Source organism: Pseudophryne corroboree, chromosome 6, assembly GCF_028390025.1.
Source record: "Pseudophryne corroboree isolate aPseCor3 chromosome 6, aPseCor3.hap2, whole genome shotgun sequence".
NCBI classification, from domain to species: Eukaryota; Metazoa; Chordata; class Amphibia; order Anura; family Myobatrachidae; genus Pseudophryne; species Pseudophryne corroboree.
In genome coordinates, this window is record NC_086449.1 from 490,607,168 (window position 1) to 490,631,455 (window position 24,288).

General features: G+C 43.9%; 1 protein-coding gene across 6 annotated transcripts in view; it reads right to left on the reverse strand.

Moving 5' to 3' along the window:
• GXYLT1 (glucoside xylosyltransferase 1) overlaps positions 1-24,288 on the reverse strand; it is a 262,151-nt gene that overhangs the window by 100,106 nt on the left and 137,757 nt on the right. For 3 of the 6 annotated variants that reach the window (XM_063927321.1, XM_063927317.1, XM_063927322.1), the window contains 2 exons: positions 15,577-15,729; positions 14,269-15,179 (listed from right to left, as the gene is read on the reverse strand). In XM_063927321.1, coding sequence (XP_063783391.1) covers positions 15,147-15,179; positions 15,577-15,729 — 186 coding nt within the window. In that variant the 3' untranslated portion in view covers positions 14,269-15,146. Of the gene's footprint in view, positions 1-14,268; positions 15,730-24,288 lie in introns of those variants that run through there. The other 3 variants (XM_063927318.1, XM_063927319.1, XM_063927320.1) reach the window with 2 other exon arrangements.

The following is a 24,288-nucleotide window of genomic DNA, read 5'->3' on the forward strand; positions in this document are numbered from 1 at the left end:
TGGTAACAGCCGGGCATACGAAGCAGCTAAATCAGCAGCCAGCACCCCTATACAAACGAACATCACATCACTGATGACATTCAACACAATCAATACACAAAAATTAATTGAAATGCAAGATCTGTGTTCTTTACAGGAAAAGGTGGCCTGGAGGTCAAAGGGGTATGGCCAGGAGTCCTCAGGACTTTGGACAGGTGGACACGGTAAGCCAGTGGCCCCCAGAGCATATCTTCCAAGTCTAGCTGAGGCGGCACACGGTCTGACTCATCTGGGCAGAGAGGGTATGTGTAAACTGGTGAGAGCCTACTGGTGTGCGCCAGGATTCTCTTCTCATGCAGGTAAGAGAGCAATGACATGTTTTACTTACTTGAGGAAGAATATTGGTAAGTCAATACCAACAGAGCCATCCCATAGCCCCCCGACAGACGGACCTTTTCAGGTAATACAAATCGATTTCATACAGTTACCACCCTGTAGGAATTTAAAATATGTGTTAGTTTGTATTGATGTATTTTCCAACTGGGTAGAAGCGTTCCCTGCTGCCACAAATACTGCTACGTTCATTGCAAAGATAATTGTGCAGGAATTTGTGTGTAGATATGGTATCCCTAGAATAATTGAAAGTGACAGGGGTACCCATTTTACAGGTGAAGTCTTTCAGGTCATGTGCAAACTGATGGGAATTAATAGCAAGCTGCATACTCCGTACCGTCCACAGGCGAGTGCAAAGGTGGAGAGTGAACAGCACTATTAAGAACAAGTTGAGCAAATTAATGGCTGAAACTGGATTGTCGTGGCCAGAAGCTTTGCCACTAGTGTTGTACAGCATCAGAACCACTCCCAGGTCTCCCCTTAACCTATCACCCTTTGAAATTCTTTTTGGTCGACAACCTCATGTAATGATAGACCCCAGGATGATTTGAAATGTAATAATGAAGTGACTGTGAAATATTTGGTTGGGATGAGCCAGCAGCTGAGAAATGAACAAAGAAATTTAAAGCTGGTGATTCCTGACTCACCGAACAGTAATTGTCATGACATTGAGCCTGGGGATTATGTGATGATTCGAAATTTCTTACGCTCAGGTTGCCTCATAGACAGGTGGGAAGGACCATATCAAGTCTTGTTAACCAGCACGACAGCATTGAAGGTCACCGAAAGAGAGACTTGGGTCCACTCGTCCCACTGCAAGAAGCTCGCTGACCTGGAGAGAACTCGTGACAAAGAGCAGAGTGTAGAGAATCTCGTATCACTGGAGTGTCTGTTCCGGGAAAGTTGAGGCAGGACTGTTGAAGGACATCTGAGCACAGAGAGTAACAAGACCTAGAACGGTTGTCGTACCATTTTCTTTTTTTTTCACCTCTCCCTGCATTTTCCTTTCTTTTCTCCCTCTTATTTTCCTCCTTTCCCCTAACGAAATGGATCGATCACAAGAGACTGCGTTTCGGGTTCTGTTAGTAATTCTGGTTTTGATCAGGGCAGTTTGTTTTGGTGAGGGTCCCAGAGAGGTCGAGCAGGGATCTGGAATGGGTTCTGATGGCAAGTATGAATTTGTAGAATCTCAGGATCAGCGCATCACTTTAGTAAAGGCTGGCATCAGTAAGCGCTCTGGTAGTCAGGGAGCTCGGATGCACTGTGAGGAGTTATTGTCTGATGAATATTGTATTTGTAGGAATTGTGAGAATATAGTTGAGGATGGGTGCATCCAGAGATGTCAGTCCAACCTTAATATCGACATGAACCGTCATCCATTGAGTGATTACCACTCACTAGTGGGTAAGGTCTTAAACCAGACAGAATGCTGGGTGTGCTCACAGGTACCTCAAGGTCAGAGCAAGTAAGGATTAGTACCATACCCTTTAGCAATAGATGTGGTACTCGAATTACGGGGTGGGAGACCGATGGACAAGAAATTCAATATCTCTAGGCCCCCTAGCTTGAAGCTCCACCAGTATCATGTAGACAGGTCCTTATTATGTTTTAATATTTCCAATTACCGAAAACCGGGAAATTGGGAAGTGACATGGAATAACCAGACAATTACCTTTTCACACAGAGCTGATAGGATACCCATAGACTCTGAACTTGTATGCCAAATAGCCAACAGTGGGAGGTATTTTCGGTATAGGTATACTCGTGGAAGCAAGACCATGTGGGTTGGAAAAGTATCGCCAGGGTATTGTGCTCATATCATCCAGCCCGATACTTGTACTGAGCAGATGGGAGAACTAGGGACTGGTTTCTTTACTTGGAAAATTTGTAATATGGTGATGTTATATTTTGTCCCCTATGTTCTCCCAGATGATGCCCATTTCATATGTGGGAGGAAGGCGTACAAGTGGCTTGTCCCGAGCTCAGAGGGATTGTGTTATATTGGGAGAGTACTGCCAGAGGTCATGACCATAACCCATAAGATGAAAGACGTTCACTGCAGTGCTCAGGCTCCTTATACTCATACTCACTATGAACACATCATCAAGAGACACCTCATAGATAGGGCAGAGCACGCAGCCTCTGATTTGATCCACGAATCCACCGGGATTCAGTTCCTTCCCGCATTAGACATCACCCGTACTGCCAGAGGAATTATAAATTATAGGTATATCCATGCGCTAGCGAACTTGATAGATAATATCACTGAGATGTATGACGACACCTTCAGGTATACGGGGAGTTACAAGCCTACAAGAAGGAACTGATTCAGCACAGGATGGTCCTTAATTATGTTGCAGCCGTGACAGGTGGGTACTGTGTTACTCTGGCAACTCAATATGGTGTGAAGTGCTGTACGTATATTACAAACAGCACTGACGACCCCACGGAGATTATCGATCGAAAGATGGACAATATCTTGCAGTTGAAGTTCAGGAGGAAGCACAACCTTACCTTAGCGACTGTGAGTAATGAACTGACCAGCTGGGTCTCATGGTTGAACCCACGCAAATGGTTCTCAGGTTTAGGAGTGGGCTCAGAATTTTGTGAGTGTGGGGACGTTTCTCCTTTGTATCCTGGGAGTCGTCATAATTATTGGTTCAATATTTAGGTGTGTTTCGAATTCTAATGCGGGGCAAGCACGGCACAACTCTGATGAGTCTAAGGAGCGAGGGCGCTGTTATAGCAGCAGATTTAATTTATGACACATCCATAGAGAGTGTTATGATAAGGATTGCAAATGAATTCCATAGCCTATTTCTTTCACCCGTTTTTCTTTTGTCTCCCCCTCTGCCCAGATACATCCATCCATCCATCCATCCGGAAAAGACGTCAGCCCTACCCAAAATGTTTATGTGAATGTATTTTCATATATGTGTCTTATCTTCATCTCTGCAACCTCCAGTTAGCGGCACACGTAGTCGACAGGTGATATCCACATATACTAGCACTCACATGTTTCCACCCCATGTATCATCAACTAAATGTGCACCCCATTTGTTGGAACAAGCCGAAAAGAGCTCGGCAGTGTTTGTTGGCCCATTTACAGACCCTTAATACGGGATGAGAAGGATTTAATGTATACTTTGCAGTACCTCGAAGCTTATTACAAATACGGCACGATGATACATGCCCCTCAGACATGGATTCATACATACATGCTTTTTACTATCCCACTAGGTCATATATTTCCCACCTACAACTCTCCTCCGACCATCCAAACTTCTGTAGATATTGTGTAGATATTTTTCTGTTTATTGATTATAGTGGCAGTCATTGGTGACTGCCAAAGGGTGGACTGTCAAAGTCGAAAAATATTGCAGTACACACATCAAGTACAAACTACAAACAGATGGCCTCCGTGCGCGTACTTATTCTGCCATGCGTGCACATATCCGCAATTTGCGTATGGTCTCTCCCGCGGTCCTGCGCATTAGCGCGTGGTATGAGTATTTACGGTAGAGTTTGTGAACGCATGGAAAGCTATCAAAACACATTACATATTTAATTCAAATAGTGCACAATGTACACATTGTCTCCCTGCACCACATCAGTAAGTTACAGCAGTTTAAATGATAACAGAACAAAGGGATTCACCTTTACAGGATAGGAGAGGACAGAACAAGGTTATAAGGTGGTGTTTGGTATCCAGCTGTAGGGTATTTTAAGGGTAACATTCCGGTGTTGGTCTGCAGCAGATCGCATGTTCCTGCGGATAGTTATGTGCAGGAGCAGAATATAGAGATAAACTGTATTTACTGTACATTATGTATGCGGCGGGAATCCAGAGGACACAAGACCCACAAGATCAGTTGGAACAGACATCGCCCACCTATTCAAACCGACCTATGACCTCTCCTGTACTGTAAATGACCATCCCTGTGTCCAATGGACAAAGAGATTACAGTATCCATTGTGTTAGGTTTTGGAAGAATTGTATAAAGAGAGCCTGCTGCAGGCCTGGTCAGACACAAGACTCACAAAGTTATCTATCAGATGACTGAGGACCAGACTGGGTAGCGCGGCAAATCCAATCACGTATGTACCATTGACTGTAGCCATTATTCTGTTGTATTGTATTGTATATATTGTAACCCCCTTTCAGTAATAATATGCTGTGGTGTCGGTACCCAGCAGTTAAATTACAATCTGGTGTCGTGTCTTCCTTTCCCTGCTAAGGTTTAAAGTGTATTATTATTGCATTGCATAGCTGTTAAGGGTTTGCGGTGTATCTCTGGGTGTGTACAAGCTGTGTGTACTTTGTACCGTCAGCGCTGCGTTTGTACACAAAGTCCGTACACAGTACGGGACTCTTTACGCTAATAGCGTAGAGAGTACGTAGGGTGTGTATTAAATATAGCGGCCGCAGCGACTCCATGGTAAAGTGTATTTAAAGTGTGTTTAAGGTATAGCTTTTCATTCCTGTATATAAATCAGCATTCTCAAGTGGCTTTGTCTTAAGGTGTTGCCTCTGCGAGACGGGTGTCGGATTTGGGTGCCTTATCTTGTAGGTCACCATATCTGATTTTCCACCGTGATCGGGCGGTTCTTAGAACACGTCCCGGGTATTTATCTAAGGTGGTGTCTTCTTTCCACCTTAATCAGGAGATTGTGGTTCCGGCCTTTGCCTCTCCTGAATTGTCTTCCAAAGAGCGGTCTCTGGATGTGGTACGGGCTCCCCGTAACTACGTGAAGAGAACTGCCTCCATCAGGAAGTCGGATTCTCTTTGTTCTGTTTGGTTTTCACAAACGTGGCAGGCCTGCTCACAAGCAGACCCTGGCCAGACGGATTAGAATGGTGATTGCACATGCTTATGTACAGGCTGACCTTCCAGCTCCTGCTACCATAAAGGCCCATTCTACTCGGTCGGTTGGCCTTCTTGGGGCGGCCCTCCGTGGTGCAACCCTTGAACTGTGCAAGGCAGCTATGTGGTCCTCAGTGAACACGTTCATAAGGTTCTATGCCTTCAATACTTCCACCTCCCAGGATGATTCCTTTGGATGCCGGGTTCTTGTGCCCGCTACAGTGTACCCTACAGCAGAAAACGAGATTAAGGTAAGAACTTACTGTTGATAAATCTTTCTGCGAGGTACACTGGGCTCCACCCTAAGAAGCACTTAGCTTCTTTGGGTTGGTATGGCATTAGCCGCTGACACTTTCTCCTGTCGTGAGAGTGTGGTGTATATGACTACTAACAGTTGTCGTCTCTTTTGCCTGCTACTGCATTGGACTGGTTAACAAAAACGGAGTTCCTGTGCACAGAGGCGGGGTTATAGAGGAGGTGGCGCTAGGCATTCTGGGAAGGTCAAAGCTTTGAGCCTGTTGGTGCCTCGGATCAAGATCCTACTCCACACCCCCAATGTCATTCCCTGTGGAGCCAAGTGTACCCCGCAGAAAGATTTAACAACGGTAAGTTCTTACCATAAATCTTGTTTTCCTTGTAACAAGACCTATAAGGTTCCAATTGACTATACTGTGTCACAGGCTGAAGAACATGATGTTATTCTAGGCAGCATCATGAGAGGAAGGTAAAATAATGAGTGAATGGCAGGATTTATGTACAAAGCGAGGATTTGGCATGAAAATGAAGGTTAACTTCTTCAGGGATACTGGCACATGTGTAAGTTTACTTAACAGTTCTTTTCATTTGCAAAACTTCTTGAAATTTGAATATATATTTAACTAAAATCGGTCAATATATAAAACAAAATTTTTTTCTTAACTTGAAATGTATTTCTTAAAAAAAAATATGCTTAAAAAATCTCTAAAATTAAAACTTTGTCCCTGAAGAGGTTAAAACAGAATACTGCCCTCTACAACTTTTATCAGATTACATAAAAACAAAATTAGCAACTTTTTATTTTTAGTCTGCAAAAAAAACCAGATCATTATTTAGAATAATTGACAAACTAATCTTGCCTAGTCTCAGTCAGCATGTACTTTGGATTACAATGCTAATTACACTCTGAACAACTAAATACACTGCTGTGGGATGATTATAATAAACCGTGAAGTTTTGTGTGTAACCATGGACATATAGTGTACTAAATACACAAGTGATTATAAAGCCATCGGGTGGCTGATTTCACAGTATGTTTTTCAGGTAAGTGCCTGATAAGCTGCATAAACCCTTCATATCACAGTCCCTAAAAATTAAATTGCTAATTGCTGATAAACTTCTGTAATACCAGTTTTATCAGAATAACTGAGATAAGTAACTTGCAATTAAGAATACATATCCTTAAAAGGGAAATAACAAAAAACATAACCTTGTTATTCTTGGAGTTTTTGCTCATTTTACCTGTGTTTAGTCTATGATCTTTTTACATACAGATATAATTCTCAACAGATTTGCATTTATTAATATGAATGAACATGATTGTCAAAGTGATTTGGGTTGGCTGAGATTAAGTTCAAGAAATATTGCTCACTGTTTGGTCAGTTATAGTACTTACCTTGTAATTAAGAAGTTCTTATACTTTGCTTTTAGCAGTGAATGTAAATAACATCTAGAGGCATAAAATAGATCATTCAACAACTTTTTGTTGTTTTGTTGCTTATATTAAAGGAGACAAGCCATCAATACAGTCATATTGGGGTCTTCAAAGCATTTAGCAAGAACTACTTTAGTTGACCATAGTAGCAAAAGTACAGATGTGTCCTCATACATCTTTGCTACAGTAACTGCATCCGGTTTGGAGACCGATGCTGGAATCCCGATGCTCTAGGAGACCGATGCTGGAATTCCGACAGCCGGTGAAATGCTGCTGTCTGAAATCCAGACAAAATGCGGGGTATTCCCACTTGGTTGGTGGGTCTACGTCACAGACAGAGTGGGAATACAACCTGTGGCAAGCAAAGTGAGCCACAGGGCATGAAGTGTGGCGAGAGTAGCAAGCCTGCAAGAAGGCTCACTACCAGGATTCCGACAGACGGGATGGACTGTTGGTATAGTGAAAACAGTTTGCTGGTCAAACTGATGTATTCCCTCCAAACAGCCCTTTTTGGCACACAAGGTCGCATGAGAATCTTCTAGCGTCGGGCATCGTATTTACAAAAAATGCTTCTTAGTTGCAAAACAAAGCGACTAGGATGCAGAAGACTGTGCCGATTTATTTTATATTTATTAACTGTTTCTAATATAGCGCAGCAAATTCCTTTGCTCTCTACAATTGAAAACATTGATAAAACAAAACTGGGTAATAGCCCGTCATAGAGGTAGTAAGGCCATACTTGCAAGCTTACACTCTATAATTTTATATATGACACTTGTATTTTGTGTGCGACTGAGTCTCTGAATCTGTACATGAAGTGCCAAAATTTAGCAGTCACAGCTTTTTTTCAAATACAAGTTCTGTTCTACTCCGTATACATACTCCGTCACACACACAATATACAGGTACAAATGTTACATCAAATTGATCAGCACAGTCTCCTCATGCTTCCCAGCATACTTGGGTTGCAACCAAGACGCATTTCTGGTAAATATAAAATGTCCAACGTTATCAGAGTTGCACGGGACCTGGTGGCTCACTCACTCCAGGCATCTTGCACTGTATTAAGGCTGGATGTATGAGAACACATCTATAATGTACTTTAATAACACTTCTAACCATAACATAGATTTGTCTTCTCACTCTCATTTGACTACATTAGCAAGTACAGATACATCATGTTTTTTTTTTATTACATACAATTTTTAATGCAAACAAGCATCAAAGACAATTTTTTTTTTTTAATATTTAAAAATATCACAATATATTTTAATTCCAGAAAGCCCAGGAAAGACTTAAAAAAAAAAAAAAAGCTGTTTTATGATGGTTAAACAGTGGTCAATATAAAGGAAATTACTTATCCATCATAATAATAATAATAATAATAATTTTATTTATATAGCGCTCTTTCTCCAACAGGACTCAAGGCGCTTTACAGACATCAAAAACAATGCACATGATACAGAGGATTTGAGTAATACAACAATTGACAAGCAACAGACATAAAAGAAAACCTTAAGCCCACAGAAAGCATAACACAGGATTGGTGCAGGCATTTTGGGTAATAACTTCCAAGGGTTGTGTATTCCACCCTCACAAGGTACCAGGTGCAGCAGCCATATTAGGCGCTCGGCGTAGGATTACCCAGGGTGGGATAGTCCACCCCTAGAAGTGATGACACAAAATGGGGGTGATTTCAGAGTCCTACAGTTCAGAGTAGGGTTCCATCAAAACCATCAGGCCTATGTATTTTTCATCCCATCCACAAGTGTACCATATGGGGCAGCCATGTTGGGCGCACTTTGGAGGTTACACTGTGGGAGGTGAGCCATACAAGGGCCAAGGTCAAATGTGGGAAAACTGATGCTTATGTTGTAGTATGATGTACCCTGCATGTAGGGCACAATGGAAAGGTGTGCAATCAGTGGAGGTAAACATTACAGGAAAAACACATGGTGGAGTGGAAGCGAGCAATGGAGGAAAAACAAAAAACAAAAAAAAAAACAGGTAACTAGTGGCAGAGTAGGATTGGGCTAACATTTTGATTAGATCTTAGTACGGGTGGGTAGGAGAATGTGGGGGGCGTACTCAATACTTAGAAGCAATAGGGATGTCCCTGCTGAACCTGGTCCTGTGCCCCACAGTTCCTTGTTCATCTTGGGGATTAGGCCCGGGGGCGGGCTTGATGTTCTCTGCCAGAGAGGTGCTAAGCCTGGTCTTGGTGTTCTCATGTTTGATGCGAGGAGAGGCCACATTAAGTTCCAGAGTTTTGAGGTTGTGATGCAGTCCTTCTGTTATCTTGTTTGGTTGTTTGCCTTCTGTTTTCCTTCGGTTTAACACAGGTATAACACTGCTGTTTTGGGCTGCCACTTTATAACTAGCCACTTCATAAAATAGCCACTGCAGCGTCCTAATAGTCCTGGCGTCCTATGCTTTACTGACTAAATAGCTCTACAAACATATGTCCTGATTACAACCCCCTCCCCCACACAGCAACCCTCCCACCGAAAGGTGTTACTCAGCTAACAAATGTGAGGTTTGAAAACCCCAGTCAGCAACTATAAGTTTTTGCACACTACAGATATTAAACAACTTAAACAATTTTAAAAACATACAATGTAATGAGCAATGTTCTGCAAATATTTACCAGCAAGATTTTACTAACAGAGTATCAATGTTCTGCAAATATTTACCAGCAAGAATAATAGGAGAAATGGAGTCTTCGAACAGTACAGAAATGATCTGTTTAAGGAAATATTGATATGGATGGCAAAAAAAAACTATAAAGGCATGATGTCATTACAGTTTTCTAAAAGGTTACATTTTCAATAATGATGATTGTCAAAACATACAGTTTAAGTATAGAAGGAAAAAAATACAATACACAATAAGGCACAAACTTTCTTTGAAAGTGAAAAAAATGAAAACTTTCACATTTAAAATAAAACTAAAAGATCAAGAAGAAATGCACTTTAATCAAAAGGTGTGGTCAAAGTAAAACAAAATTCTAAATAAGCGGGTAGCAGAAGATATATGGAGTCAGCCTATCAATTGGTTGCCCCACTCCTAGTGTACTGGACTAACCACTTTTCATAAAATATTCAACATTTGTCTGTGCTTCCAGAGCAGCATAAAGAAATGTGAAAAATGAGGCACTGCTCTGCACCAGACACATTATTGGAGCAGAAGTGCTTTTTTGAAAATTATTTTGGATAAATTGGCATTAATTACAATCTGCAAATTTTAAGGGCCCTACACCTCAGGCGACCTGCCGCCGAGCTGCCCGACGGGCGACCCTTCCCCCCCCACCACCATAGCAGTATATGCTAGTATGGACGAGATTGTTCATATTGGCCTGCATGCATTAGCAACCCGGCACCAACGATGAACGAGTGCGAGGCCGCGCATCGTTAATCATTGGTGCCTACACACTGAACGATATGAACGAGTTCTCGTTCATTAATGAACGAGAACGTTCATATCATTCACTGTTATCTGCTAGTATATAGGGCCCATAAGCCTGATTTAAGGCATGGCTTTTTGTTAATTCCTAGATAAATGGGATGCTACTCAGGCACTGTTTGTTGCTGTAGAATTTTAATGCTAGCCTAGTAGTGAGAAGAGGGTATTGGGGGTGGGGGTGCAACCATTCAGCACACGTCTGTACCACTACCAATCTACACATAAAAAACAAACAACAACAAAAAACGCTTTAACAGCATGAAGGGTGCTTCAAAACAAAATCAGGCAAAGGAGCACCAGGGACGGCATGCAGCACCACCCCATGACACGAAGCGTAAAACCCCTGAAGTTCATCCTGGTAAGTAAACAAATAAATGTCTCCCTTTAAACTGTACCAACCGAAATCCGTGTTCTAAAAACCATTACCACACAATGACAGTGTTTAGTATCCTTAATGAAGTGTATTTTACAATAGTTATATTTATTACTAGCTGGAGTACCGGGCGTTGGCCAGGATTTTAAGAATGTCTGTTTACAGAAATAAATGTAAATATTAAACACACAGTATAAATAACATTGTAGATAGCGGAGTACCCGTGCTTCGCTACGGGATAAGGATAGTAAATTACAATGATAGTTGTTTGTTAATTTACGTTGGTTGGAGATCTAGTATATAGGCATATCTTGCTTCCCTGACGCACTTTGTGTAGTGGCCTGACCCCTTTTTGGTCCCCCAAGGGACCCTGCTCTTCCCACTATACAACTCTCAGTCTGTGGCTTCCTGCTGCCTCCATTCCCCTCCTTACATCATGTCAGTGTCCCTGTAAAATTATCATTTATTTACAGTTTCTTATATAGCTTAGCACGTTATGTATCTCCTGATATACTCTGTGCTGCTGGGGAACCGTGCTACATCCATTATATAACTCTCAGTGTGTGGGTTTGTGCTACCTGCATTTCCCTCCTCACATCATGTCACTGGCCCTGTCACATGCAGCCCTGTCATCACTGACATATCATCCATGTCCTGATATAGATTGTGCTGCTGGCCCACCCCTAGGGGTGTGTTACCCCCACAACGTCTGTTCCCAGAGTGTACGTCATATGTGTAGCAAGTTTGGTGTAAACTGCTGCAGGCATTCCAGTTATGCTGTCTGCTGAAATACTCAGTGCTGTTATTAGGGAACATTGCTTTGTAACATTAAAATGTGTTTTTTAATTGTAGGTTAGAGGGTAGATTAAAGTAATGTAAATGAGTTTTTAAAATAGGTTATTTAGAGGGTTCATTATAGGTAATGGTTTTTTTTTTGTTTTTTTTTTTAACTACACATACATGGTACAGTATTTTGGGGGTTAAAATAGTTTTAATTGTTGTTCGTTAGATACATATTTAGAAATGTTTATGTAATGAAAATATGCTTTTACGTAATTTTTTATTTTTCCCCCAAATTGTCACATACACTCACCTGTATGAACCAGGTCTGTTTTTTTTGTTTTTATACCTGTTTTATGTGAGTGTTTTAAACTTTCACTCTATTACATTGGGCAAGTTGTATTTTCAACTTTAGAAAATATCTGGATGAGAGTTTAAATCGTGTGATATTTTTTAGACTAGTTTGTATGAACTCTTACTCTATTACATGTGCGATTGAGCTAAACTCACAAATATTGCAAATTCGGACCCTATTTCATTTGGCCCTAGGTTTCTATGGGGGGTAATTCAGAGTTGATCGTAGATTAGCACATCTGCGATCATTTACTCTGACATGCAGGGGGACGCTCAGCACGGGGCTATTCCGTCCCGCATGTCAGGCCCTACCATAACCCTTTCCCCTCCCAACCGCACAAAAGCATCGCACACTGGCGATGCTTTTGTACTTGACAAGTAGTTCCCTACCTGCGCAGTTCCTGTGTGCTGGCAGGGAGCTACTTGTGGCATCCCGGGTCGCAACAGCTGCGCGCGCGACTTCACCCCAACGGTCCGGACACGCCTCCGTTGATCAGACCTCGCCCAGCCAACGCCTCCTCCCACCCCAGTCAATCAGGCAGAGGCTATCGCACCAGTGAGATGCTGATAGCATCTCTATGCGCACGCATTGCAATTCAGACTGCGATCGCTGCCCCTGCAGCGATCCAGTCTGAATTACACCCAATATCTGGTGTTTTCTAAAGAAGAAATTCATGTATAATTATATTTCTTCAGTATCCAATTTAAGTTAATGTAAAGGCATTATAAAAGTGGATCTTATATGTTTCAAGTCCAGATTTGGATAGTCATGTGTTTTTAGATAAAAAAAAAGTGCAAACTCAAAAAAAAATTAAAAAAATACATTTGCAAAACCTAGGCAATTATAGAAACCTGGAACTCATCCTCAGCGTATACCTCAAAAATACTAAGAGCACCACAAACTTTTCCACAGCACTGTCAGAGTTTGAATTGGGGAAGAATTTAAGAAAGTCCCCCACTGCTAATTAATACCAGCCTCGACAACGTAATCACTCCACTGTCCTGATGAGATCATAAAGTTCCACCTCTCCCAGCCATTACACTAGAGTTGTCAATATCCGCAGAATAAGAGCTAAAACCACCCTATATTCCCCATACTGGCAACTGCAGACTAAGTGTGACCTTTGGTTAAAGTAAAGTAACAAATAAGGGAACACTTAATTAGCAGAAACACTTAAGCGGTGCAAATTTCGGGGAGAATTTCAATGAACTGAAGAGTACCCTTCTCTGAAAGAGAAAAGTCCCATATATCAAATGATGTGGCCCCTTATTAGTTATTCTTGGTGATCACTAGAAAGTAACCCCTCCCCTATGGAAAACACTGTAAAAAAAAAAACAAAAAAAAAAAACACATATTGGAGGACATATATTGAAACTACACACAGCATATCCTATACGATTCCATAACACACAAACAAAAAAAAAAAAAGAAGGTTTCAAACGTTGTCATAACTCGCATTACTCACAGTCCTGGGGCAATGTGGCGCCTGCAAAACACAGTACTTTTTCAAGTTAAAAAGGTATGCAAATTACAAAGTTAATAATGCCTGGCTCGAATCCAAATATAGGGGCTGTAAGGGACAAAAAAAAAAAAAAAAAAAACACTTTTCATCTCATATAGTAACTTTCAACCCTGAGCATGTGGCAGATGTCTTACACTACATAGCACTTGAATTTAAAGATGTAGCCACGCTCATCATTGCCGCGATGTATACAGCGATGGCGCGGCAAGTGTGCCCGCTGCGTACGCACACCATGTTAGCCTATGGAGCGAATGTCCGCTGTATCAGTCATAGTGGCGTGTTCGCAATATGCCACAACGCGTGCGCATGTGCGAATGCTTTGCGGCAAAGATAAGCGTGGCTACATCTGTAGATCGAAACAGGATTCAATGTGGGCGAGTCAAGTAAGCGGCGAGTCTTAAGCAAAGAGTGAACGCATGCACGTCTGATTATCACGGTAAGTAAAACCACTTGCTCTATACATAACTCTTCTTACTAGTAACATCCTTGCAGGACCTTGCAATAAATTTATGATTTAATTGGCACAAGCTCTGTCAAACCCAGCATGGCATTAGTTTTTACTACAGGTATGAGGATAGCTTTACGTGTCTTGAACCCTGAACATAACAATGTACAATATATTATTAGTTTTTGTAAATTATGTACAGGTGACAATCTAAACGAGGAAATTAGTGCACTAAACTTCAGCATAGATTTCTGTAAAAAATTGCAAGGTGAAGCATAAATTACTTAATAGGTAGTAGACTTTCAAAAAATATGATACATCGCCCTTGCAGACAAGAGTTCCTAAATACAATTTTTTACAACTCTCTTCATTATGATAAAAAAAAAAACACAAATACTCATTAGTGTTTTTAACACGTCAAGGGTTCATTTTTCCATGGTACAGTATGCATAGAAAAGGAAAACTGTAAACCAAATACCCAGTAACCACTTAATGTGAAGATCTAATCATGGCACAACTCAAGTTATTGTTCAGTCCAAATATCACAATTGAAAAGAAATGTTAAGTAACTGACAGTGTAATGTTGTTGGTGCCAGACGGGGTGGTTTGAGTATCTCCTGGGGTTTTCAAGCACAACAGTTTTATCAACTTACAGAAAATGGTGAGCAAAATAAAAATCATCAGGTGAACGGAAGTACTGTGAGAGGTCAGGGGAGAATGGTCAGAGCTGACAAGGCTGCAGAAACCACAGGACTTTCCAGTTAAGAACAGGAAATGGAGACTACAGTGAGGCACAGGCTCAACGATATTGGACAGTTAAAGATTGGAAGTCCATTAGAACACATTTAATATGTTGCAGAACAAATTCTATAATTTCAACATGGAAGACAATCTTTAAAGAATGTTTCAAGCCCCTTTTAAAATCTATTCCATGAAGAATTCAGGCTGGGGTGAGTAAAGGAATTCTAATCTATAAACTAGAAAGATGTACATAATACAGTAGCCATTACAGTATGTAACTTTTCTTTAGAATTCTGAATAAGGAATTCAGGAAGACCAGGCTGAAGCACATTAAGGAATCGGTAACTACTACAAAACAATTGCCATGGTTGAAAAATAATGTACCATAGTATACTAAAAAGGACCAATAATTAGGCCTTTGTGCTTTTCTCAAGTAAATATAAAATATTCTAGTTGTAGGACTTCACATAGTTTCCATGTTGGTGTTTAACAAATCTGCTTCCAGAGATCATCATTCAGTAGTTCCCTTTGCATTCTCTTCTCAACAGTCCCTACTCTGCCAATCTGTAACCTGCTGAAATATGCGTAAATAAAAGGTTCTTACAAAATACGATCTACAAGTGGAATACAAAAGTGTTAAAACAGTTATAACATTTGATAAAATTCTTTTTTTAAATTCATAACCTTCATTTGGCTTGAATACAAGCTACAAAAACATTCATGAAAAATCATTTACACCATTAAAAACTATAAACAACCCGCATTCACATACAGTATTATGCAAAAACAGTAGGATATTCCAAAAGCATTTGCTCATTTCTCATGGACAGGCACAATAGTTTCCAGTAAAAAAGTTTACACAGCATGTAGTGCTTCCTCTGAACAGAAGCGTATGATCACTGCAGCTCTGTTCTTTCTGCAATTCTATTTAGTTTACACTTAATAGAGCTTAGCTAAAGGCATCACCTTACATTTGATTGCCTTGTATAGAGGTCGTCAATGCTTTTTGCCAGCTGTTTGGTGAACAGTTTATGTATCCTGCCACAGTAGGTATGTAAGGTTTTCTGTAATTCCAGTTCTAAAGGATATAACAAAGAATGGATGAGGTCATCTCCAAAAGTATACTGTGAAAAAAAGAAAAGAAATAAAAAGTAGAAGAAATATTAGAATTACAAATAATCTTAAAACGCAGCTCTATCAATTTCGTAATTATAATATCATTCAAGTTGGGGTCTAGACACCCAAGTCCGTATCTCCGCCCTACCCCAACCCCCTAAAAAAAATAAAAAAATAAAAATAAAACATGTACAATAGGTAAATTACTTGTACAAGGCTCTGATTGCGAAAATATGATTATCTGGGTAACAACGCGGGCACTTGTAAAGCTTGGCCTGGCGGAAGAACAGAAACCCATTTCGCCTCCCACATGGGTGGCTAAATCTAGCAAGACCTGGCATGTCTAGTGCTTAGGCCAATGAGACCGGCTACATTTGTGCTTAGGCCAATGAGACCGGCTACATTTCATCTTCACTGTATATCTGGAAGAAGGCCCTCTGCCTCCCTGCACCCTCCCCCAGTGTTTGCCGTGCTGCAGATCACTGCCGATCGGTCAGCATGGCAGGAACCCCCCAGCGGCTGCAGACAATAGCAGCCGCTGGGGACTCCCTCCCTCCCTCCCCCCCCCCCCCAAGGCCGCCATGTACTTGTTGGCTGTCCCGGCTTTCAAAATGAAAGCTGCACTGGTTGCGATGTTTTTGTTGGCACGATGTTCCGATGTTTGATATTTTATTTTATTTTTTCAAATAAAAAAATATATATAATAGGAATTTAATAGCTACCGGTAATTCCTTTTCTCATATAGTCCGTAGTAAATACTGGGGTCTTGTACTTTAGTACCATGGAGTATCGGGTCCACTGGAGCCTGGCACTTTAACATTTTTAGTGTGTGTATGTGTGTGCTGGCTCCTCCCCTCTATGCCTCTCCTACCAGACTCCGTCTAGGAAAACAGTGCCCAAGGAGATGGACATAACACGAGAGAAGAACAATACAACAGTGGTGAGGCAACAAGCCAAAACACAACCATAAACGAAAGGCGGGTGCTAACCAGAACAGAGGAAAGTAACACCAACCTAACCCAGATAGCACAGCTATCCCAACAACATGATGAGACCGCAACCTCGGTCCAGTATCCACTACGTACTAGGAGAAAAGGAATTACCGGTAGGTATTAAATTCCTATATTCTCTTACGTCCTAGTGGATACTGGGGGTCTTGTACTTTAGTACCATGGGGAAGTCACAAAGCTCTTAAACGGGTGGGAGAGCGCAGAGACCCCTGTAAAACCGCTTGACTAAACTGAAAGTCATCCTTGGCCAAAGTATCGAACCTAACAGCTCGGCACAATTGTAGTGCCGACACACCCCGGGCAGCCGCCCAGGAGGACCCCACCGACGTCGTCAAGTGGGCCTGAATAGACGTCGGCAAGGGCAGAGCCGCCGACGTATATGCCTGTTGAATGGTCAACCTGATTGCTTAGAAACCAGCCGATCAATCTTGGAGGCACCATAAAGGACAAACAGCGAGTCAGATTTCCGATGATGGGCCATCCTTTTCACATAAATCTTCAGAGCCCTGACCGCATCCAAGGTCTCAGGGCCAACAGAAGTGTCAGACAACACTTAGTGAGATTCCCATACCTCCCTGTCCTCAGCAGGGAGGGGAAAATGTAGATCAAGACCTCTAAGGAATTTAAAATTTTTTATCAGGGCTTAACCAAGCCTCCCTCATTCTTTAGACACCGGAAAAGTTGCTGGGCTCTTGGGTTTAACATTAAAGTGTAACTCCTCATCTGGTTCCGCTTCCTGATCCGGTATGTGGAGACCCTCTCTTACAGCAAAAATGAGAACCTCTACCCCATGGGACAGAAAGCGGTCCTCATCCATATCATCATCATCCACATCAGGCAGATCAGAATCAGACTGGAGCACGTGTGGCAGTGAATGTTTATGTGACATCACTAGAGGGGGCTCAGTTGCCGCCTTGACATCTGTTGTTTTAGCCACGCAATTAATAGAGTGCTTTAATACCAGTCTCTCTCTTCTAGCTGCAGCTAATTCCAAATTTACATTTTGAATCATGCTTTGAATCATGCTATCTAATCAGTTAGGTGCCTGTGAGCTGGGTCCCTGTGGAGATAAGGAACATTGGTCACACGAGTGACCCCGCTGAAGAGAGGGTAGAATTGCAAGCAGCACACATAACCATGTCAATAGACATCATACACAGAAGTAATAATAAGAATTTACTTACCGATAATTCTATTTCTCATAGTCCGTAGTGGATGCTGGGGACTCCGTAAGGACCATGGGGAATAGCGGCTCCGCAGGAGACTGGGCACATCTAAAGAAAGCTTTAGGACTATCTGGTGTGCACTGGCTCCTCCCCCTATGACCCTCCTCCAAGCCTCAGTTAGGATACTGTGCCCGGATGAGCGTACACAATAAGGAAGGATTTTGAATCCCGGGTAAGACTCATACCAGCCACACCAATCACACCGTATAACCTGTGATCTGAACCCAGTTAACAGCATGATAACAGAGGAGCCTCTGAAAGATGGCTCACAACAATAATAACCCGATTTTTGTAACAATAACTATGTACAAGTATTGCAGACAATCCGCACTTGGGATGGGAGCCCAGCATCCACTACGGACTATGAGAAATAGAATTATCGGTAAGTAAATTCTTATTTTCTCTAACGTCCTAAGTGGATGCTGGGGACTCCGTAAGGACCATGGGGATTATACCAAAGCTCCCAAACGGGCGGGAGAGTGCGGATGACTCTGCAGCACCAAATGAGAGAACTCCAGGTCCTCCTCAGCCAGGATATCAATTTTGTAGAATTTTACAAACGTATTTGCTCCTGACCAAGTAGCTGCTCGGCAAAGTTGTAAAGCCGAGACCCCTCGGGCAGCCGCCCAAGATGAGCCCACCTTCCTTGTGGAGTGGGCATTTACAGATTTTTGGCTGTGGCAGGCCTGCCACAGAATGTGCAAGCTGAATTGTACTACAAATCCAACGATCAATAGTCTGCTTAGAAGCAGGAGCACCCAGCTTGTTGGGTGCACACAGGATAAACAGCGAGTCAGATTTCCTGACTCCAGCCGTCCTGGAAACATATATTTTCAGGGCACTGACAACGTCTAGCAACTTGGAGGCCTCCAAGTCCCTAGTAGCCGCAGGCACCACCAATAGGTTGGTTCAGGTGAGACGCTGAAACCACCTTGGGGAGAAACTGAGGACGAGTCCTCAATTCCGCCCTGTCCGAATGGAAAATCAGATAAGGGCTTTTTCAGGATAAAGCCGCCAATTCTGACACGCGCCTGGCCCAGGCCAGGGCCAACAGCATGACCACTTTCCATGTGAGATATTTTAACTCCACAGATTTAAGTGGTTCAAACAAATGTGACTTTTAGAACCCAAAACTACATTGAGATCCCAAAGTGCCACTGGAGGCACAAAAGGAGGCTGTATATGCAGTACCCCTTTTACAAACGTCTGAACTTCAGGGACTGAAGCTAGTTCTTTTTGGAAGAAAATTGACAGGGCCGAAATTTGAACCTTAATGGACCCCAATTTCAGGCCCATAGACACTCCTGTTTGCAGGAAATGTAGGAATCGACCCCGTTGAATTTCCTCCGTCGGGCCTTACTGGGCTCGCACCACGCAACATATTTTCGCCAATTGCGGTGATAATGTTTTTGCGGTTACATCCTTCCTGGCTTTGATCAGGATAGGGATGACTTCATCCGGAATGCCTTTTTTCCTTCAGGATCCGGCGTTCAACCGCCATGCCGTCAAACGCAGCCGCGGTAAGTCTTGGAACAGACAGGGTCCTTGCTGGAGCAGGTCCCTTCTTAGAGGTAGAGGCCACGGATCCTCCGTGAGCATCTCTTGAAGTTCCGGTTACCAAGTCCTTCTTGGCCAATCCGGAACCACGAATATAGTGCTTACTCCTCTCCATCTTATCAATCTCAGTACCTTGGGTATGAGAGGCAGAGGAGGGAACACATACCCTGACTGGTACACCCACGGTGTTACCAGAGCGTCTACAGCTTATTGCCTGAGGGTCCCTGGACCTGGCGCAATACCTGTCGAGTTTTTAATCATGTGGAAGACTTCTGGGTGAAGTCCCCACTCTCCCGGGTGGAGGTCGTGCTGAGGAAGTCTGCTTCCCAGTTGTCCACTCCCGGAATGAATACTGCTGACAGTGCTATCACATGATTTTCCGCCCAGCGAAGAATCCTTGCAGCTTCTGCCATTGCCCTCCTGCTTCTTGTGCCACCCTGTCTGTTTACGTGGGTGACTGCCGTGATGTTGTCCGACTGGATCAACACCGGCTGACCTTGAAGCAGAGGTCTTGCTAAGCTTAGAGCATTGTAAATGTCCCTTAGCTTCAGGATATTTATGTGAAGTGATGTCTCCAGGCTTGACCATAAGCCCTGGATATTCCTTCCCTGTGTGACTGCTCCCCAGCCTCGCAGGCTGGCATCCGTGGTCACCAGGACCCAGTCTGAATGCCTAATCTGCGGCCCTCTAGAAGATGAGCACTCTGCAACCACCACAGGAGGGACACCCTTGTCCTTGGTGACAGGGTTATCCGCTGATGCATCTGAAGATGCGATCCGGACCATTTGTCCAGCAGGTCCCACTGGAAAGTTCTTGCGTGGAATCTGCCGAATGGGATTGCTTCGAAGGAAGCCACCATTTTACCCAGAACCCTTGTGCATTGATGCACTGAGACTTGGCTCGGTTTTAGGAGGTTCCTGACTAGCTCGGATAACTCCCTGGCTTTCTCCTCCGGGAGAAACACCTTTTTCTGGACTGTGTCCAGGATCATCCCTAGGAACAGAAGACACGTCGTCGGAACCAGGTGCGATTTTGGAATATTGAGAATCCAATCGTGCTGCCGCAACACTACCTGAGATAGTGCTACACCGACCTCCAACTGTTCCCTGGATCTTACCCTTATCAGGGAATTGTCCAAGGAAGGGATAACTAAAATTCACTTCCTTCGAAGGAATATCATCATTTCGGCCATTACCTTGGTAAAGACCCGGGGTGCCGTGTACCATCCATACGGCAGCGTCTGAACTGATAGTGACAGTTCTGTACCATAAACCTGAGGTACCCTTGGTGAGAAGGGTAAATTTTGACATGAAGGTAAGCATCCTTGATGTCCCGAGACATCATGTAGTCCCCTTCTTCCAGGTTCGCAATCACTGCTCTGAGTGACTCAATCTTGAATTTGAACCTCTGTACGTAAGTGTTCAAAGATTTTAGATTTAGAATCGGTCTCACCGAGCCGTCCGGCTTCGGTACCACAACAGTGTGGAATAATACCCCGTTCCCTGTTGCAGGAGGGGTATCTTGATTATCACCTGCTGGGAATACAGCTTGTGAATGGCTTCCAAAACTGTCTCCCTGTCAGAAGGAGACATCGGTAAAGCCGACTTTAGGAAACGGCGAGGGGGAGACGTCTCGAATTCTAATTTGTACCCCTGAGATATCACCTGAAGGATCCAGGGGTCTACTTGCGAGTGAGCCCACTGCGCGCTGAAATTCATTGAGACGGGCCCCCCACCGTGCCTGATTCTGCTTGTAAAGCCCCAGCGTATACTGAGGGCTTGGCAGAGGCGGGAGAGGGTTTCTGTTCCTGGGAACTGGCTGATTTCTGCAGCCTTTTTCCTCTCCCTCTGTCACGGGGCAGAAATGAGGAACCTTTTGCCCGCTTGTCCACGAAAAGACTGCGCCTGATAATACGGCGTCTTCTCATGTTGAGAGGCGACCTGGGGTACAAACGTGGAATTCCCAGCTGTTGCCGTGGCCACCAGGTCTGAAAGACCGACCCCAAATAACTCCTCCCTTAATAAAGCAATACTTCCAAATGCCGTTTGGAATACGCATCACCTGACCACTGACGTGTCCATAACCCTCTACTGGTAGAAATGGACAACGCGCTTAGACTTGATGCCAGTCGGCAAATATTCCGCTGTGCATCACGCATATATAAAAATGCATCTTTTAAATGCTCTATAGGCAAAAATATACTGTCCCTATCTAGGGTATCAATATTTTCAGTCAGGGAATCCGACCACGCCAACCCAGCACTGCACATCCAGGCTGAGGCGATTGCTGGTCGCAGTATAACACCAGTATGTGTGTAAATACCTTTTAGGATACCCTCCTGCTTTCTATCAGCAGGATCCTTAAGGGCGGCCATCTCAGGCGAAGGTAGAGCCCTTACAAGCGTGTGAGCGCTTTATCCCCCCTAGGGGGTGTTTCCCAACGCACCCTAACCTCTGGCGGGAAAGGATATAATGCCAATAACATTTTAGAAATTATCCGTTGTTATCGGGGGAAACCCACGCATCATCACACACCTCATTTAATTTCTCAGATTAAGGAAAACTACAGGTAGTTTTTCCTCACCGAACATAATACCCCTTTTTTTGGTGGTACTCGTATTATCAGAAATGTGTAAAACATTTTTCATTGCCTCAATCATGTAACGTGTGGCCCTACTGGAAGTCACATTCGTCTCTTCACCGTCGACACTGGAGTCAGTATCCGTGTCGGCGTCTATATCTGCCATCTGAGGTAACGGGCGCTTTAGAGCCCCTGACGGCCTATGAGACGTCTGGACAGGCACAAGCTGAGTAGCCGGCTGTCTCATGTCAACCACTGTCTTTTATACAGAGCTGACACTGTCACGTAATTCCTTCCAACAGTTCATCCACTCAGGTGTCGACCCCCTAGGGGGTGACATCACTATTACAGGCAATCTGCTCCGTCTCCACATCATTTTTCTCCTCATACATGTCGACACAAAAGTACCGACATACAGCACACACACAGGGAATGCTCTGATAGAGGACAGGACCCCACTAGCCCTTTGGGGAGACAGAGGGAGAGTTTGCCAGCACACACCAGAGCGCTATATATATATATACAGGGATAACCTTATATAAGTGTTTTTCCCCTTATAGCTGCTGTATAGTTAATACTGCGCCTAATTAGTGCCCCCCTCTCTCTTTTTTTTAACCCTTTCTGTAGTGTAGTGACTGCAGGGGAGAGACAGGGAGCTTCCCTCCAACGGAGCTGTGAGGGAAAATGGCGCCAGTGTGCTGAGGAGATAGGCTCCGCCCCTTTTTCGCTGACTTTTCTCCTGCTTTTTTATGGATTCTGGCAGGGGTTAAATGCATCCATATAGCCCAGGAGCTATATGTGATGCATTTTTTTTGCCATCCAAGGTGTTTTTATTGCGTCTCAGGGCGCCCCCCCCCCAGCGCCCTGCACCCTCAGTGACCGAAGTGTGAAGTGTGCTGAGAGCAATGGCGCACAGCTGCAGTGCTGTGCGCTACCTTGTTGAAGACAGGACGTCTTCTGCCGCCGATTTTCCGGACCTCTTCTGCCTTCTGGCTCTGTAAGGGGGCCGGCGGCGCGGCTCTGGGACCCATCCAAGCTGGGCCTGTGATCGTCCCTCTGGAGCTAATGTCCAGTAGCCTAAGAAGCCCAATCCACTCTGCACGCAGGTGAGTTCGCTTCTTCTCCCCTTAGTCCCTCGATGCAGTGAGCCTGTTGCCAGCAGGTCTCACTGAAAATAAAAAACCTAATCTAAAACTTTCACTAAGAAGCTCAGGAGAGCCCCTAGTGTGCACCCTTCTCGTTCGGGCACAGAGATCTAACTGAGGCTTGGAGGAGGGTCATAGGGGGAGGAGCCAGTGCACACCAGATAGTCCTAAAGCTTTCTTTAGATGTGCCCAGTCTCCTGCGGAGCCGCTATTCCCCATGGTCCTTACGGAGTCCCCAGCATCCACTTAGGACGTTAGAGAAACACCAATAGCCCACTGACCAACACCCTAGAGAGCCCCTGGAGTGACACTGAGGAGCGGACACCAGCACACAGAACACAGCAGCACAATGTGTTGAATTAGGTGTATGAACTGATACTAGTGCAGCAGTGCTACCGCTGGCGCGCTCCCCCCTTGCAATGAACCCCTGGTACCAGTTTACAATCTATAGCAGCGTGGGTCCTGGAGGAGCAGCGTGCGTGCAGCCATGAAAAATCCTCAGCAGCAGGAAATGGTGCATTCCCGCCACTGGTCCTGCTCCGGGAAGCCCCACCCCTTGCAATGGCGCACGGTCCCTAATACAGATTATCCTGGCAACATACAAAACCATAAAGCATGCGTTGTTACAGTACACAAAGAGCCTTTTAAGACCGTGAGCACTGCAGGGCAACATCCCTGAGTCAGTTTGTCCACGGTGGGCACCGCAGTTCTGGGCCCATGACTGCCGCAGAACTTGCCACCAAAGCTGCACCGGGGACCCACTAACCGGGACCCCGGTGTAACACTCACCGCACCTTGACACTCCAGCATCTGTTAGCGGGTGGCGGCTAGCTGCTGGCGCAGGCATACATACTAATGATGTGTGATCAGTACCTCAGGAGCTCAGTGTCCTGTCATCTGTGATTACGAACCATTAACCATCATGAGGTTGGTTCAGTACCCCCTCTAAGTCCCACGAAGCAGGTAGTCTGGCTGCCAACCAGAGCTACCTGAAAATAATAAACTAAAATAACTAAAGAAAAAAAATCTCTGGAGCTACAAAGATGTGC